At 49.1% G+C, this 19,077-nt stretch overlaps 2 protein-coding genes across 2 annotated transcripts in view; both read left to right on the forward strand.

Annotated features, from left to right (window-relative positions):
* The window catches only part of LOC103271292 (heat shock 70 kDa protein 1-like), a 17,142-nt gene extending 5,749 nt beyond the window's left edge, over positions 1-11,393 (forward strand). The window contains 1 exon segment of the mRNA XM_021717925.1: positions 11,001-11,393. Within this exon segment, the coding sequence (XP_021573600.1) occupies positions 11,001-11,031 (31 nt within the window). The 3' untranslated portion in view covers positions 11,032-11,393.
* LOC103271291 (heat shock 70 kDa protein 1) lies at positions 8,909-11,033 on the forward strand. The gene is made up of 2 exons (XM_021717926.1): positions 8,909-9,836; positions 10,015-11,033. Exons 1-2 carry the CDS (start codon positions 9,106-9,108, stop codon positions 10,244-10,246), a joined length of 963 nt encoding a protein of 320 aa, XP_021573601.1. The 5' UTR covers positions 8,909-9,105; the 3' UTR covers positions 10,247-11,033.
* Positions 11,394-19,077: the final 7,684 nt, after the last annotated feature.

Genomic DNA, 19,077 nt, shown 5'->3' on the forward strand with positions numbered 1-19,077 from the left:
AAAAAAAAAAAAAAAAAATCAGTTGTAGCCGGGCACAGTGGCTCACATTTGTAATCCCAGCACTTTGGGAGGCGGAGGTGAGAGGATTGCCTGAGCCCAGAAGTTTGGGACCAGCCTGGGCAACTTGGTGAGATCTCATCTCTACGAATAAAAAAATTAGCCGGGCGTGGTGGCACGAGCCTGTAGTCCAGCTACTCAGAAGGCTTAGGCAGAAGGATTGTCTGAGCCCAGCAGGTCGAGGCTGTGGTGGCCATGAGTGTGCCACTGCATTCCAGCCTGGGCGACAGAGTGAGACTCCAACTAGAAAAAACAAACAAAAAAAACCAATTGTATCTGGTGGCCATGAAAATGCTTTGGATGGTTGCATAAGGTACTACATACCACTGAGTTGCACAAATCAAAATGGTTAATTTTATGTTAGTGAATTTTTTTTTTTGAGTCAAGGGTCCTACTCTGTCATCCAGGCAGGAGTGTAGTGGCATACTCATGGCTACCCCAGCATTGACCTGCTGGGCTTCAGTGATCTTTCCGCCTCAGTCTTCCAAGTAACCGGAACTACAGGTGTGTGCTATCACGCCTGGCTAATTTTTTGATTTATTGTGGAGATGAGGTCTCACCAAGTTGCCCGGACTGGTCTTGAATCTGCGGGCTCAGGCAATCCACTCACCTCAGCCTCACAAAGTGCTGGGATTATAGGCTGAGCCACCGAGCCCAGCTTGTTACTGAATTTTTTAGCAAGAAAAGAAAAACAATCAATTGAATCAACATTACATCAAAGCATTTTATGAACTTATGTGTACCTCAAAGATCATCAGACCATTCACTAAATAATTGCTATGAAGAAAATCCAGTATTATGGGAATGACACATACAGGTATAGACCTTACCTTGGAAGTTTGGAAATGGAAAATAAATGTAAGGAATACTTAGGTTTCCAGGGCAGCCTGTAGAGGAACATTTATGCCTTATGGTAGTAAAATTGACATTTTGGCCACAATGTACATCGATCTTTGGAGTATGCATTTGCTGTAGGATCTCCTCTCCCCTTTAGAGCTGCAGTAGCATGTGATTCTCATCTGCAGACAGTACAGTGACTCTTTAAACCTACCACTACTGTGGGGTGCAGTTGGGGAGAAGGCAGTTGGAAAAGAGTAGAGACTGGGAAGGATATACCAAATGCCTTTGTTAAGAGAGATTAATGGCTCATGCCTATGATCCCAGCACTTTGGGAAGCAGAGGTGAGAGGATTGCTTGAGTCCAGGGGTTCAAGACCAGCTTAGGCAACTTGGCAAGACTTCATCTTTACAATAAATCAAAAAATTAGCCAGACATGGTGGCATGTGCCTGTAGTTCCAGCTACTTGGAAAGCTGAGGCAGAAGGATCACCTGAGGCCAGCAGGTGGAGGCTGTGGTGGCCATGAGCGTACCACTGCACTCCAGCCTGGGCGACAGAGTGAGACTCCAATTCAAAAAAAAGAGAGAGAGAGAAAGAGAAGAAAGAGAGATTAAGGAAACCTTGAATGGAGAAAATAAGAGAGTTTCTATAGGCAGGTTGTTAGTAGGTGTTTTATCAAGAGATCTGTATAAACTATTTAGCCTGTGGCATACCCTAGCAAAGAGTACTGTACCTTGAAATATTCACTTTGTACCTCAACATCAGGCTGAAGGAATTGTAAAATCAGCAAAGAGAATGCAGTGCCATCTGTGGAAGAAATGATGTTTCTATTCAGAGGAACTCTGAGGGAGGGAAGGTACAACAGGAAAAATAACTGCAGGTGTGGAAATAAAGTTTAAATAAAATATCTTCCCTGATTCCAATCACCTCCTGCCTTTCTATGCCAGCCCTCAGAAGGTAGGAGGCTTTGGTAATAAGACTGGTTTCACATGGCTTTTGAGCCCAGGATATTGCTTATTAGTAACACATATACTTATATCCCCAGTCTTTAATTAGGGTTTCTTGTCATCCTCAAAAGATTAAAAAGAAATCAAAACAAAAAATTAACATGTTATAAATGCTGGAGATGTGAGCAGGAACTCATATCTCTCAACTGAAAGAGGAGATGAAGTTATTTTGGGCAAAGAGCCAATATTGGTAACTTCTGAGGGAGCTATCCTTAAGTAACCATAACCATCAGAGACTGCCATCATCCCTCCCTCTAACTGAGCTCCCTAACTCTATCGGCTTGGGATGTCTCCCCGAGATATCTGGTGCAGTTCAGCCAGAGGGAGTAAGACCGCCAGATCCTGGCTCTCTCCTAACATCACACAACAACAAAATTAGTCAGGCTTGGTGTCCTGCACCGGTATCAGCTGCTCGGGAGGCTGAGGTGAAGGATCCCTGAGCTAAGGAAGTCAAGGCTACGGTGAACCGGGATGGTGCCACTGCACTCCAGCCTGGGTGATAGAGTGAGACCCATACTCAAACAGGCTAGGCACAGCGGCTCACACTGGTAATCCTAGCATTCAGAGAGGTCCAAGCTTGAGCACAGGAGTTCTAGACCATCCTGGGCAACATCGTGAGATGGCCTCTCTACCACACACACAAAATCAGCTGGGCGTGGTGGCGCGGGTCTGTAATCTTAGCTATACTCAGAAAATTGAGGCGGAAGTGTCGCTTGAGTCCAGGAGGTCGAGACTGAGTGAGGCGCGATCTTGCCACTGCCCTCCATTCTGGGACTCAGAGAGACTCTGACTCAAAACCCCCCACAAAACTAATAGTAATAATGAACGATAAATATATAAATAAGTGGAAGTTTAAGGGGCCGGACAGACCCAGCCGGCGATGGCTCACACCTGTAATCCCAGCGCTTTGAGAGGCATGTCGGGAGGATCGCTTGAGGCCAGGAGTTCAATGCTGCAGTGCGCTACGATCCGATCACTGCACTCCGGAGTCCGGGAGACCTTGTCTCTAAAAATAAAATAAGGGGTCCGGTATCTTTAACACGGAGTTAAACCCGCCCCACCCAGTCGGCCCGGCCGATCAAGAAATTGGAGGAGAGAGCCCTACGGGGGATGGGTGGGATCCCTTTCACAGCCGAGCAGGCTGAGGAGCCTAGAAATCGAGAATCACTCCCAAGAGTTCTTCGATCTTTTTGCTCCTCCAAACGCCTCTCTGGGACAAGGGACTAGAGTCGGGCGGCGAGACGACGGCAGGGAGAAGCCAGCAGGCTCCCTCCCTACTTCTCCGTCAGCGCGCGCGGGCGGTGCGCGCTGCTCGCGTCTGGCCACCTAATTCAGCAGAATTCGTTGTATGAAACGTATGTGATAAACTAGCTAGTCTGAGAGAAACTCTGAAAGACTTTCCTTTTTTCCCTCCTTCAATCTCTTTTTGGGAAAAAAAATCGGAAAGTGCCGGCAGCCCGGCGCGCCCCCCAGTCCCGCCCTCCTGCCCCCCGTCTCCGGCCGCCGGGCGGCCTCCGGCGCTCCACGGCTCCGCCCTTTCCTCCCCCCCCCGTGTCTGCTCCGGCTCCTTTCCCCCTATTGCTGGTGGTGCCAGGAACTTTCCGGAGTTTTCTGACCGCGAAGGCTGTCATTATTATTAGGATCACGTCTCAACAAACTGCTCCACCCAGGTCTCTCTCCCTCCCCCTTCAACCCCGCCCTAGAATGTCAAGGTTAGTCAGGACTCTACATTTAACATCCAGAAGGTTCTGTGAACTGTGTGCCAGCCTTGCTCCCCCTTTCTCCTCTTTCTGGCCAAGCAGTGTGATCTATAGGGAAGCGAGGCGGGCCGGGGGGAGCCCGAAGGTGGGGAAGGCCAGAGCTTGTGGAGGATGGTGTGAATTTGAGGAGGGGTGTTCCTGGCTGGTCGCATACTACATCGTGCCCTAAATGCTCACAGAGGCTGGACACTCAGTCTTCACTCCCTTCCCCTGTTTTCATTTCCCTTTCGAGAATAAAACGATCAGGTCGATGAGCCAGTATGGGAAGGAGTGAAAATAAGGACTGTGAGACCACGTAGATCCAATCACCGGTTCTGTAATTACCTGTCTGCTGGGTGACCAGATCAGGCCACTGAACCGCTTTGATCCTTTGTGCTCATCTTTGAAAATGAAAGGGTTTGGCAGAACGGCTTGTGCCTAAAGATCTTCGACAGTTTCTACATTAAACTGAAAGTAACCCTATAGTTCTACTAGTGGTCCCCACTTTTTTTTTTTTTTTTTTTTGAGTTGGAGTCTCACTTGGTCACCCAGACTGGAGTGCAGTGACCGCTCCCGGCCACCGCAGCCTCGCCTGCTGGGCTCCGGCGATCCTTCCACCTCAGCCTTCCGAGTAGCTGGAATTACAGGCATGCGCTACCACGCCCCGCTGATTTTTTTGTTTTATTGTAGAGATGAGGTCTCGCTGCCCAGGCGGGTCTCGAACCCTCGGGCTCAGGCAATCCACTCACCTCAGCCTCCCAAAGGCGCGGGATTACAGGCTGAGCCACCGAGCCCAGCTCGGTCCCCACTTTTTAGGCATCTCAGAAAGAATGGTTGGGAGTTGGCCTGAGAATATGGGATTGGCAGTGAAGGAGGGAGAATGTCATATTCTCTGATAATGTAGGAAAAAGAAAAACATTTTTAAAAATTTAAAAATAAGGGGGCAAACTTTTGAGCACATACTTTGTAACTGGCACTCATGTTTCACTATATTAATCTTTGATGCCACGATCCTATGAACAAGATATTGTTGGGCTGGGCACGGTGGCTCAAGCCTGTAATCCCAGCATTTTGGGAGGCTGAGGAGAGAGGATTGCTTGGGCTCAGGGGTTCGAGACCAGCCTGGGAAACTTGGCGAGATCTCGTCTCTGCAATCAATCAAAAAATAAGCCAGGCATGGTAGCGCACACCTGTAGTTCCAGTTATTTGGAAGCAGGCGCTGTGAGCCTGCCACTGCCCTCCAGCCTGGGGTCACAGTGAGACTCTGACTAAAAAATATATATATATATTGTTAATTCTATTTTAGAGGTGAACATGTAAAAACTTGTGTAGTCAAGTTATAAGTACTTCATTGTTAAAAAGGAAAGAAAAAGAGCCTCAAGAAAGAAGTAGAGCCAGGTGCAATGGCTCACACCTGTAATCCTGGCACTTTAAAAGGCTGAGGTGAGGCCAGGCGTGGTCTCAAGCCTGTAATCCCAAAACTTGGGGAGGCCAAGGCAAAAGGATTGCCTGAGCTCAGGGGTTTAAGACCAGCCTGGGCAACTTGGTGAGATCTTGTCTCTATAATAAATCAAACAATAAGCTGGGTGTGGCAGCACACGCCTGTAGTTCCAGTTACTTGGAAGGCTGAAGCGGAAGGATCACCTGAGCCCAGCAGGTAGAGGCTGCGGTGACCATGAGCATGCCACTGCCCTCCAGCCTGGGTGACAGAGTGAGACTCCAACTCAAAACAAAGAAAGAACGAAAAGAAAAAGGACAAAGTGAGAGGATTGCTTGAGACCAGGAGTTTGAGACCAGCCTAGGCAGCATAGCAAGCCTTCATCTTTACAAAAAATACAAAAAAGAGCCGGACATGGTGGTGTGTGCCTGTAGTGCCAGCTACTCAGGTGACTGCAGTGGATTGCTTGAGTCCAGGAGGTTGAGGCCACGGTGAATAAATCTCCAGAAAATCTCCAGGGTACTCCTAGCATTGAAGCCTTTGCCACGTGGTTGTTAAGAATGCCTGGCTTGGCCAGGCTCAGTGGCTCAGCCTGTAATCCCATGCTTTGGGAGCCCGAGGTGAGTGGATTGCCTGAACCCGTGGGTTCGAGACCTGCCTGGGCAACTTGGCGAGACCTCATCTCTACAATAAATCAAACAAATTAGCCGGGCGTGGTAGTGCACACCTGTAGTTCCAGCTACTCTGAAGGCTGAGGCGGAAGGATCGCCAGAGCCCAGCAGGTTGAGGTTGCAGTGGCCGGGAGCAGCCACTGGACTCCAGTCTGGGCAACAGAGTGAGACTCCAACTCAAAAAAAAAAAAAAAAAAAAGAATGCCTGGCTCTAGGTTTCATATCAATTACCTCTTTTTCTTTCTTCTGGATAAACTTTAAATTATACATGCTTTTTAAAGCCAAAAAAAATTGAGAAAACAGTACTGTTTGAGAAATTATAACAAGGAGTGGGAAGGAAAAACACTGCAGCATCAGGCTGAGGAAACTTCCCCTCTCCTACATTGCTGTGATAGTCAGTTTTTCTGGCCCACACCCCACCTCCAGTCCCCTTGGCTCAGCCTGTAATCCTACGCCTTTGGGAGGCTGAGGTGAGTGGACTGCCTGAGCCCGCGGGTTCGAGACCCGCCTGGGCAACTTGGCGAGACCTCATCTCTACAATAAATAAAAAAATTAGCCAGGCATGGTAGCGCGTACCTGTAGTTCCAGCTCCTTGGAAGTCTGGGCAACAGAGTGAGACTCCAACTCAAAATAAATAAATAAATAAAAGTACCTGTTCTTCCAGCTTGGGGAAACTGAACTCTGATCCTTCTAAACATGGAATCCAATAGAAATCAGATTCTGAAATTAGTCGAATTAAAGTTCTGGAAAATCTCTTGGGGTTCTTTTTTTCTCTGATTTATTGTAGAGACGATATCTTGCCAAGTTGCCCAGGCTGGTCTTGAACCCCTGGACTCAGGCAATTCTCATGCTGGGATTATAGGCATGAGCCACTGTGCCTGGCCTCTTGGGGTTCTAGAACCTAGACAGCAATTAAACTTGTAAGTGGGATTCTGCCTTGAGAATCAGCCTAAAAGGAAAGACAAAATTCAGGTGACTCTCCTCTTGTCAGGAAATGGTCAAGGAATATACAAGTGTAGGTTTCCAGGCTAGTCCACAGACTTAAGAGATGCATCAACTAGAGTACCGAAGACTCTGAACACGGTGTGTAGCTGACTGATTCAAGGAAGTCATCATTTCCAGTGGATCTTTTTCTGCTACCCCAGCAGCAGTAAGATTTGGCACCCTATTACTATTACCATGTCTACTTCCCTAGCAATTGAGACAGCAATGCTCTTTGCTTCAAGCCATTAGAGAAGTATTTTAAATTATAGATTTGGAAGGAGGGAAGGAGTGAATCCAGAACTGATGGTGGTAGTAATTGATGGTGAAGAAGTTTCCAGAGAGAAGTGAAGTTAAGGGTCTTTGAAGTGTTGATACACTATGCAGCTAAGGTGAAAGTCTGGGTGAATCCTCAGTCAGAGCTTGTATAGATAAACGTTTGAGAAAACTAAAGTTTGACCGGTTTGACTAGTTTAGGGAGGTGATTCATTAGGGAGTTGTATTTGAATGTGAAAGTAGTTCTCCCCAACCTGAACACACAAACACACAAGTATTGTTAAAGCACTATCTTTGTATCATCAGTTTAGATCAGCAATTTTATAGAATAAACAACTGAATACCCTTGGATTCCAGGAATAGGTGTGTTGATGATGGACAGCTGTGTATGTACACACCTGCATGTGAAGAATGACAATTCAGCAAAATGTTCAAAAACAAGATTCCTTCCCTTCATCAAAAATCGCCTCCTCCCACTTGTGCTTAACGTCCCTCACATTTTCATTTCAGGCGCCTAACAAAGGGTCTTGCATCCACACAAAGGATGAAAAAAAAGGTCAAAGTAAATTACTAAATGTAATGGTATTTGTAATGTAATGTGATGGTAAATGTAATGATATTTAAAACAGAAGGGAGGGGAATCCGCAGGAAGTTGGAATCTAGAATAAAAAACTAACTGGAAAGATTGAGTGTATGACAAATAAATTGAGATTTTAGAGGAATAGTAGCCAGAACCTGGGTCCCAACTACTCCTGCTTCCGCCATCACCCCACACAGTTTGCTTAAAACGGGCCACCTGCCAAAGAGCTGCGGTATGGTGTTAAAGAGGACTGAACATCTCCACCATCCTCACAGGCTCACCATCCTCCACATTTGACCTAAAAACAGTGGACAGCCTAGAGATTGCAGGGACAGATAGCAGAACTTACTGGGGGCTCTGAGGTTAACCCTAGCCCTACCAACCATCTAGTACTGAACCAGAAGACGAGGAGGAAGCAGAAAAGAGGTGATTCTGACCCCAAGCAAGGAAGGGTGAGGGAAAGGGAGTAGCCAAAAAGGCCTTAAAAAAGTCAACAATCTATGGAAAATTTTTTCTTACTAACCCTCGGTTCCAGCAAAGGGGAGAGGCTGCGGGCGGAGACAGGGGCGTGGCGGACCTAGCCATCCCTTCACCCCAGTGCGTTTCTCCCTCCCTCGGTGAGGCCCTTCCCTTGCTAATAACTGCCTGTTAAACGACTGGTTTTCTTTCGAAAATTCAAAGCCCCCCATCCATGTAAGCGAAGATTGTGTCAAAACCTATATTGCATTATCTCTGTTCTTTTCGTTCCCATTATAAATTTAAGATGGAAAAAAACGTCTCGGAGGGCCAGGACGTTCCTTAGGCAGCCCAGTCCTTCTGGACCTTCGGCAAGAGGACCCAAAGATGGGCCGTCCATCACAGCTACGGCCCAATCAGAGTCGCCGTGGCCCCTCGATGACCCTCCTCCTTCAAGAAACACGGGAACTTTGTGTTCCATGTGTCCCCACATTCATGCGACAAATCTCCCATCGCCTTACAATTACAAGCTTAGTTGGACCCTTCCTGTCAATTTCACCTACTACGGGGCTAGCTGCCAGTGTCGCCATGGAACGGAGTCAAAAATCACCTTCCCACTGCCACCCCCCTTCCTCTCAGGGCCCCTGTCCCTTCCAGTGAATCCCAGAAGAGTCTGGAGAGTTCGGCGGAGGGCGGGACCCTGGCCTCTGATTGGTCCAATGAAGCACGGGGGCAGGACCGGAGGCGAAACCCCTGGAATATTCCCGACCTGGCAGCCTCGACGAGCTCGTTGATTGGCTGAGAAGGGAAAAGGCGGGGTCTGACCTTGAGTTATAAAAGGGGTTGAGCGCGCAGTTTTGGGAACAGCGAGCCCCAGGGGGTCTGCGACCGAAGTCCCGTTTCCCGAGAGCGAGTCGCGGCAGCACCCCGGCGAATCTGCGCGGTACCGACTCCGGCGAGTTCAGTTTCCAGCTTTCAGAAGGGACCGAGCGCCTGTTGCTGATCCCGTCCGCCGTTCTCCGGCCCGCGTCTGAGAGCAGAACCCGGGAGCAGGGCACCGACATGGCCAAAACCACGGCGATCGGCATCGACCTGGGCACCACCTACTCCTGCGTGGGGGTGTTCCAGCACGGCAAGGTGGAGATCATCGCCAACGACCAGGGCAACCGCACCACGCCCAGCTACGTGGCCTTCACGGACACCGAGCGGCTCATCGGGGATGCGGCCAAGAACCAGGTGGCGCTGAACCCGCAGAACACCGTGTTTGACGCGAAGCGCTTGATCGGCCGCAAGTTCGGCGACCCGGTGGTGCAGTCGGACATGAAGCACTGGCCCTTCCAGGTGATCAACGACGGTGACAAGCCCAAGGTGCAGGTGAGCTACAAGGGGGAGACCAAGGCGTTCTACCCCGAGGAGATCTCGTCCATGGTGCTGACCAAGATGAAGGAGATCGCCGAGGCGTACCTGGGCTACCCGGTGACCAACGCGGTGATCACCGTGCCGGCCTACTTCAACGACTCGCAGCGCCAGGCCACCAAGGATGCGGGGGTGATCGCGGGGCTCAACGTGCTGCGGATCATCAACGAGCCCACGGCCGCCGCCATCGCCTACGGGCTGGACAGGACGGGCAAGGGGGAGCGCAACGTGCTCATCTTTGACCTGGGCGGGGGCACCTTCGACGTGTCCATCCTGACGATCGACGACGGCATCTTCGAGGTGAAGGCCACGGCCGGGGACACCCACCTGGGCGGGGAGGACTTCGACAACCGGCTGGTGAGCCACTTCGTGGAGGAGTTCAAGAGGAAGCACAAGAAGGACATCAGCCCGAACAAGCGGGCCGTGAGGCGACTGCGCACCGCCTGCGAGAGGGCCAAGAGGACCCTGTCGTCCAGCACCCAGGCCAGCCTGGAGATCGACTCCCTGTTCGAGGGCATCGACTTCTACACGTCCATCACCAGGGCGAGGTTCGAGGAGCTGTGCTCCGACCTGTTCCGGGGCACCCTGGAGCCCGTGGAGAAGGCCCTGCGCGACGCCAAGCTGGACAAGGCCCAGATCCACGACCTGGTCCTGGTGGGCGGCTCCACCCGCATCCCCAAGGTGCAGAAGCTGCTGCAGGACTTCTTCAACGGGCGCGACCTCAACAAGAGCATCAACCCCGACGAGGCGGTGGCGTACGGCGCGGCGGTGCAGGCAGCCATCCTGATGGGGGACAAGTCCGAGAACGTGCAGGACCTGCTGCTGCTGGACGTGGCGCCCCTGTCGCTGGGGCTGGAGACGGCCGGCGGCGTGATGACCGCCCTGATCAAGCGCAACTCCACCATCCCCACCAAGCAGACGCAGATCTTCACCACTTACTCCGACAACCAGCCCGGCGTGCTGATCCAGGTGTACGAGGGCGAGAGGGCCATGACCAAGGACAACAACCTGCTGGGGCGCTTCGAGCTGAGCGGCATCCCCCCGGCCCCCAGGGGCGTGCCCCAGATCGAGGTGACCTTTGACATCGACGCCAATGGCATCCTGAACGTCACGGCCACGGACAAGAGCACAGGCAAGGCCAACAAGATCACCATCACCAACGACAAGGGCCGCCTGAGCAAGGAGGAGATCGAGCGCATGGTGCAGGAGGCGGAGAAGTACAAAGCGGAGGACGAGGTGCAGCGCGAGAGGGTTTCGGCCAAGAATGCCCTGGAGTCGTACGCCTTCAACATGAAGAGCGCCGTGGAGGATGAGGGGCTCAAGGGCAAGATCAGCGAGGCGGACAAGAAGAAGGTGCTGGACAAGTGCCAGGAGGTCATTTCCTGGCTGGACGCCAACACCCTGGCTGAGAAGGACGAGTTTGAGCACAAGAGGAAGGAGCTGGAGCAGGTGTGTAACCCCATCATCAGCGGACTGTACCAGGGTGCGGGTGGCCCTGGGCCTGGCGGTTTCGGGGCTCAGGGCCCCAAGGGGGGCCCTGGGTCTGGACCCACTATTGAGGAGGTGGATTAGGGGGCTCTTCTTTCACCCTCCTACTCCACATTTGTCACTGAGGCAGACTGGTTGGACACAAGGACCTTGCTATTGCCCTATAGTTTTTCTTCTACTACTTGACATGTTTGCAAAGTTAAGTTGTATTCTGATGGTAATTAACTGGCTTCATTTTTCTGCAGTATAATCAATATGTTCATTAGAATTTTTTGTGTTTAGTATAAGTTGGTAGTACTGTATAAGGGTGTTTTTTTTCCTGCTCCAACGAATGAACACTGCCACCTTCTGTACAGTTTTTTGCTTTGCAAAACACGCTCCAAAATCAAAGAATGTTTTTTATAGTTTGTTTACTTCAGTATGAAAAATAAAATATGAAAAATGTATTTGTCTATTTTTATTTGGGGGGAGGGATAATGGACTCTTTTTGGTAAGTCTGAATTCCATAGGTCTTTTTTTGACTGAAACGTAGAGTACTTCTGAAGTGGGCTACAATTCAAGAGTCATGACTATAAATATATTTAAGGGCTTAATTGTGAGTGTTAGGAGGAGAAATTGCAGGTATTCATTTTGTTTGCAGTGGGGCTTGTTTCAGGTAAAAGTTATGGTTGGTAGCTCAAAATAATTTTAGAAAGGAGTGGTTGGTGTGGTTAGCTAGGAAGGAAGGGGAGAGGCAGTACAGAGGGGATTTTAGTTGCTTACTCCTTCCTGCACTTATGGTGAGCAGGGCCCTTGAGCTTAATTTCTCATTCCTGGCCACAGAAGGACATTAACCCATGTTCACTTAATGTGGAATCTAAAACAGTAGAACTCATAGAAGCAGAGAGAAGAATGGTGGTTACCAGAGGCTTGGGTTTGGGGGAATGGGAGATGATGGGCCAAGAATACAAAGCCTGTCAGGAAGAGTACATTTTCTTCTGAGATCTATTGCATAATGTGGTGAATATAGTTAACAGGATATTGCAGGTTCACATGATGGTTCTGCAAATCCCAACTTGTTGACCAAATCAAATTATTTAGCCTCACTTAGCTTTTGTGGCCTCTTTTTTTTTTTTGAGTTGGAGTCTTACTTTGTAGCCCAGGATGGAGTGCAGGGGCATGTTCACTGCCACTGCAGCCTCAACCTGCTGGGCTCCGATGATCCTTCTGCCTCAGCCTTCCAAGTAGCTAGAACTACAGGTGTGCTAATTTTTTTTTTTTTAGTTGTAGAGACAAGGACTGGCCATGTTGCCCAGGCTGGTCTTCAACCCTCGGACTCAGGCAGTCCTCTCGCCTCTGCCTCTCAAAGTGCTGGGATTATAGGCGAGAGCCACAGTGCCCAGCCTGTTGCCTCCTTTTAAAATAAAGCATTTTGTCTGAATGACCTTGCTTCTAAAAATATTTTGAGGCCGGGTTCGGTGGCTCAGCCTTTAATCCCAGCACTTTGGGAGGCCAAGGTGAGAGGATTGCCTGAGCCTGAGGGTTCAAGACCCGCCCAGGGAACTTGGTGAGCCCGCTCTCTACAATAAATAAAAAATTAGCCAGACGTGGTAGCATGCGCCTGTAGTTCCAGCTACTTGGAAGGTTGAGGCGGAAGGATCGTTGGAGCCCAGCAGGTCAAGGCTGTGGTGGTCAGGAGTGTGCCACTGCCCTCCAGCCTGGGTGACAGAGTGAGACTCCAACTCAAAAAAATTTTTTATTTTGAGTTCTAAGATCATTTTGAGCAGAAATGTAAACAACCAACAGCTTCAGCTATGGTCACCCTAGCTGCAATTATCCAGGTTAGAATCTGGAGGAATAAGATACTGAGAGTTTGGGTACATATCAGTAAAGGAGGAATAGGCCAGGTCCTTATTGTACTAGGTTCTGTTGGTCACCTTTGTAATCCTCATCCCACCACCCTCTACATACTAAAACATTTTTTTCAGTTTAGCATGTGGAAGTGGTCACTACCGCTGCATCCAGGCCAAGATTGGAGAGCAGCAAATGACAGTTTGGGACTAAACATTGTTGCCACATAGCTCTGGTTGTAAGTGATGGCTTTTCATATATATATATTATTTTAAAGATGTAGAGTACAATTCAGGATTAGGTATATAAGTGGTCATCGTACAGGTAAAGTTTGGGCCTTCCTTTGATCCTTAATTGGCCTGGTTTTAGATCAGGTGCCCTTATTGATGTTGTCCTCCCCACCCTCCAGTGATGGTTTTCCCCCAGATTTAACAATCAGTAGCCACTTTATTCTTTCTTATGGATACTTTAAAAAGAGCAAGTTTAATTGTGAGGGAAGAGAAGGAGAAAAAAGCTGCACAGTATGGAACTGGCAACCAGGCTTGGGAGGCTGAGGTGAGTGGGTTGCCTGAGCCCGCGGATTCGAGACCCGCCTGGGCGACTTGGTGAGACCTCATCTCTACAATAAATCAAAAAATTAGCCGGGTGTGGTAGCATGCGCCTGTAGTTCCAGCTACTTGGAAGGCTGAGGCGGAAGGATAGCCGGAGCCCAGCAGGTCGAGGCTGCAGTGGCCGGGAGCGGTCACTGCACTCCAGTCTGGGTGACAGAGTGAGACTCCAACTCAAAAAAAAAAAAGAAAAAAAGAACTGGCCTGCCTTCATCCCACACAAGTCTTTTCCTAGGATATTCTTTCTTACTACTGTAGCAGTTAGGTATTCTTTTTTTTTTTCTGAGTTGGAGTTTAGCTGTGTTGACAGGCTGGAGTACAGTGGCATGATCACCGCTCACTTTCTGTACCTCTAAAGCTAAGTGATCTGCTTTAGCCTACTGAGTATCTGGGAATAGCTGGAACCACAGGCACGCACCACCACACTCGGCTAATTTTTTGATTTTGTTTTTTTTTGTTTTTGGTAGAGACTAGGTTTTGCTCTGTTGCCTCGGCTGATCTCAAACCCCAGGGCTCAAAGAATCCTCCCACCTTGGTCTCCCAAAGTGGGAATTACAGGCAAGAGCCACTGTGCCGAGCCCAAAATCAGTCTGTTAAAGTTCCTTGTTACACCTTTCACTTAATCCTTACCCTGTAGGAAAATCAAACATTTAGTAATGGCAAAGTACAGGAAGTCCTCCCTCAAGTGTTATAAAGGAAAATGAACACAGGAAGTTTCTTTGGTCCCTGAGCCGATTTTTTTTCTTCCTTGCATAGCCCTCTCTCCTTAGTGCGCCTGGGCCATGACCTGTGCCCTGATTCGCTGGGTTCTTAAAAGGCAGTTTTATTCATTAGAGAGGTTGAACTACAATACCATAGCCCCCAACTATAACATATAGCAAATATAGTCTAACTGCCACAGCAGCAGGTATTTGGGCTTTCTGTACTGTTTTTGAGTTGGAGTCTTACTCTGTCACCCAGGCTGGAGGACAGTGGCATGCTCCCAGCCACCGCAGCCTCTACCTGCTGGGCTCAAGTGGTCCTTCCACCTCAGTTTTCCATGTAGCTGGAACTACGGGCACGCGCCACAATGACCGGCTAATTTTTTGATTTATTGTAGAGATGAGGTCTTGCCACATTGCCCAGGCTGGTCTCAAACCCACGGGCTCAGGCAATCCTCACACCTCGGCCTCCCAAAGTGCTGGGAGTGCTGGGATTATAGGCGTGAGCCACCCTGCTGGCTTTTTTTTTTAACCCACAAGACAGTAGAGGGAACAAATCTTAAACTTCAAGCAGTGGTTCTACACCCTAATGGTATAATAAAATCATTTGGGGAAGCTAAAAATTTAGGGATGCCAGGTCTCTCCCAGGTCATTTCAGAGTCTCTGACTGGACAGTGTATACATTTGAAGCTATTCAGGTGATTGTAACGTCCAAAGTTGAGAAAAACCACTGAGCCAAGGGCTACTCCTGATTTTATTTTTTATTTTTATTTATTTATTTATTTATTTTGAGTTGGAGTCTCGCTCTGTCACCCAGACTGGGGTGCAGTGGCCGCTGCTGGCCACCGCAGCCTCGATCTGCTGGACTCCGGTGATCCTTCCGCCTGAGACTTCCAAGTAGCCGGAATTACAGGCATGCGCTACCACGCCCGGCTGATTTTTTGATTTATTGTAGAGATGAGGTCTCGCTGCCCAGGCGGGTCTAGAACTTGCGGGCTCAGGCAATCCACTCACCTCAGCCTCCCAAAGGCGCAGGATTACAGGCTGAGCCACCGAGCCCGCCCTGATTTTATTTTTTAGAAGGATAGGAATATGGGAGAGGGAAGACAGGAAGGTGTCAGAGCATCCAGAAACAGCAGCAGGTGGTTAAGAGGCTTTCTCTTGTGAAGTGGAGCATGAAGGTGTGAAAGCCCTTAAAGGGTTGATTCACTAGCAACAGCTGGAATGATAAAATTTAAGAAAATCTCCAGCAAGTTTAATGACCAAAAAAAAAAAAAAAATTCCTGAGGCTGAACCAATTATATTCAAGACGCCCTCATTAGGAAGTGGTTCATTAGGAATCAGAAGAGCCTAGTTTGATGGCTCAGCCTGTAATCCCAGTACTTTGGGAGGCCCAGGCGAGAGGACTGCCTGAGCCAGCAGGTTCGAGACCAGCCTGGGCAAATTGGCGAGACCTCATCTCTACAATAAATTAAAAAATTAGCCGGGCATGGTGGCACGCGCCCGTAGTTCCAGCTCCTTGGACGGCTGAGGCGGAAGGATCGCCTGAGCCTAGCAGGTCGAGGCTGCGGTGGTCGTGAGCGTGCCACTGCCCTCCAGCCTGGGCGACAGAGTGAGATTCTGATTTAAAAAATAACAACAGAAAAGGAAGACACAGCTTAAAGTCCCTGACAGTCTGCGGGCTCCAGTAAGGGAGGAAATTCAGATCTCGCTAACTGAACGGCGAGGAGAGAAGCCCCGGAGGAGGGCTGGACTCCCAAACCCGGACTAGACTGCACGAAGTCAGGGTCCTTAAGGACGACTGGAGTGACGGAAGGGCTAAGGAAGAAAGCCTTTCTCCCACGGGTTCACTGGCGCCGGGGGCTTTCTCCCGCCTGGCCAGCCAGTTCACCTGTTGTTTTTCATAATTCACAAAACACCTCCGAATATTTGGCCAGAGGAGTGTAACTCATACTTTCATGGTCTTTCTTTCACTTTGTTTCATTCCTATTTTGAAGAACGATAGGGAAAATGCCGCACGTGGAGTCAGGCAGAGAAGAAGACAGCCATACCCGTCAGGCCCCCGACCCGGCGTAGCTATAAATAACCCTGGCCCCGCCATTGTTTCTTTCTTTTGGCGGTAGGGTTGCTGATGGAGCAGGTGGCCTGCGTGTTGTTCGCCTGACGTTTGATGCAGGACCTCCTGCTGAGCGAGGGGAAGGGGCAGGAGCCTTCTGCTGCCTTTTCGCAGCAGCTGGCGTGCACGTACCTCAGGGCCCTTGCTGGAGGAGACCGCAGTCCCGGGCAGTGTCGAGTGAACTGCCGTTACATCGTTTCTGATGTCTACTTGGTGCATCCACTGCTTGGAACTGACCTAGCTCGGGGCAGGGGTTACTCATTTGGAGTCGCTAAGTCTCTGGTGCAGCACCAAGATGGTGAGTGGTTTGTGGAAGTGATAACGAGATGGAGTGGCGGTCGCCCTGGGGGTGGACAGGGGAGTGATGATGACCCCAGGTGACTCTGAGTGTGTCGCTGACGCCATCACCGCAGCGCGCTGACCGCCCCCCTCGGCCGGGATCCCTAGACCTAGGCTCGGCAAGAAATTGGTGGCCAGGAACCTTGTGCTAATATTTTCTTCTCGTGTCTTATTTTTCCTTTAGAAAGCCTTAAGACTTCTATCGATGTGTTATCTTTGGATAAAGGTGAGTACTGTGTGCGAGAGTTCTCTGGGGGGCATATTTTGTTCTCAGTCCTTCTGTAATGGGACACACTTATTTAATGAACCTGAGCAACAATGCAGTTTGCTTTAGAGGCAGAGTCTGCGGTGGCAAGATTATAGCTCACTGTAAGCTCGAACTCTTGGCTCAAGGGATCCTCAGACTCTGAGTAGGTGGCACTACAGGCTCGGCTAACGTTTGTGGTTTTGTGTGTTGTAGATGTGGTTTCCCTGTTTATTGGAGTGGTCTTTAACTTTCGGCCTCCTGCAGTCCTGCCTCATCCTCCCAAAGTGCTGGGTTTGTCGTTAGAGCCTAGGTGACTCACTAAAGACCATTTTTGGTATATATTTCCCTCGCAACTAATACTTTTTTTTGAGTGGGAGTCTTACTCTATTGCCTTTGCTGGAGTGCAGTGGCATGCTCACAGCCACAGCAGCCTCAACCTGCTGGGTTTAAGCCGTCCTTGTGCCTCAGCCTTCCAAGTAACTGGAACTACAGGCGTGTGCCACCACGCCCAGCTAATTTTATTATTTTATTTAATTAATTAATTTATTTTTTGAGTTGGAGTCTCACCTTGTCGCCCAGACTGGAGCGCAGTGTCCGCTCCTGGCCACCGCAACCTTGACGTGCTGGGCTCCGGAGATTCTTCCGCTACCACATCCAGCTAGTTTTTGATTTATTGTAGAGATGAGGTCTCACCAAATTGCCCAGGCTGGTCTCGAACCTGCGGGTTTACAGGCTGAGACACCAAGCCCGGCTAATTTTTTTGATTTATTGTAGAGACGAGGTCCCGCCACGTTGCCCAGACTGGTTTCTAACCCATAGTCTCAGGCAGTCTTGGGTCTCCCAAAGTGCTGTGGTTGCAGGTGTGAGCCACTGTGCCTGGCACAACTTGAATCTTCATAACTTTTTAGTGATACCTCATAGTTTTGCTTAAGCCTGGCTTACTTCCACTCGTATTTCCGCTGTACATTAAGGGCTCTCAGGGTAGTTCTTTTTTTTTAAGCGCTGTAGTTTCTTACAGGCTTGAGGGCAGTGGCACAATCATAATTCATCATAGCCTGGAACCACTTCAGCCTCCGAGGTTCCTGAGATTACAAGCATCTGCCACCTTCACTGGCTTGCAGTTCTAAATTGTCTCTTGTTTATTTGTTAGGCCCTTATGTGTTGAGGCCATTGTCTTTGTACCCGATTTCTTACCAGAATGGCTTCTTTTGACCCAGCCCTCCCTAAATTGAGAATGATGATTTCACAGACTAGAGTCTCTGACACTGGTCCTGATGTCAAAACTAAATTCTGACTCATTTAGGGAAATGGATGCTTGGGTCTCAGAGGAGCAAGGGAGGGCTGTAGCTGTTCCTCATTGGATTGTCTTTCTTCCACCTTTCTAGAATGAGAGGTCTCAAAGCCCCGCTAGGAGCAATACCTCCTCACAGATTCTGCACTAAACTGGGTGACTGAAGGCCTACAGTTTGGATCCTACCTCCTTGGGGACGTGCTGTTGAGATGGCTGTGAGACCTACTTAATCTTTAGACAGATGGAGAGTCATGCCCTTACTCCTTGGTTGCTGTGGTGAGTGTCTTCTCTTTTGGTACCCCAGAGTGGTAATGATGAGTTGGTTGGACTAGAGTCTCTGAGCTTTTCACTGAGGATATGGGAAACCACCTGATCCACTCCATCTTGTCTGTCCCCCTCTCATCACCCAGCTTCATGTTTTGACTTGAGTTGCCTGCATGGTTCTAATACATACTCCTTTTATGACATTTCAGGAATTTCCTGACAAAAAGGATGTCCTATATTTGGTGTTGAGCAAATCCTAGGAAATTACACCTTCCCTGTATTAACCTGTGTGAGCAGCTGTCAATTTATTGAGGGGGAAAATTGTCCAGAAATTTTGGGACACATCAAGTACAGAGAACTTGTTATATTTTGTTTTATGTAAGTATATATGGTTTAATCAAAATAGTTCTAATAAAATATTCAAGAAAATAAAAAATTGTTTGGTTTTTTTTTTCCAACTTTGAGAGACAGGATCTAGTTTTGTCACCAGACTGGAGTATAGTAATATGTATGATCATAGTTCACTGTAACGTCAAACTCCTGTGCTCAAACCATCCTCCCGTCTCAGCTTCTCAAGTAGCGACTACAAGCAGCGCCTGGCCCAGCTAATTTTATTTTTAGTAGGGGCAGGTATCACTATGTTGCCCAGGCTTGTTGTGAATTTCTGAGCTCAAGCAATCCTCTAACCTCCTGAAGTTCTGGGATTATAGGTGTGAAGTACTGCACCCTGTCCA

This window comes from Carlito syrichta, unplaced genomic scaffold (assembly GCF_000164805.1).
Source record: "Carlito syrichta isolate Samal-C Ts95f unplaced genomic scaffold, Tarsius_syrichta-2.0.1 Scaffold311524, whole genome shotgun sequence".
In the NCBI taxonomy this organism is placed as follows: domain Eukaryota; kingdom Metazoa; phylum Chordata; class Mammalia; order Primates; family Tarsiidae; genus Carlito; species Carlito syrichta.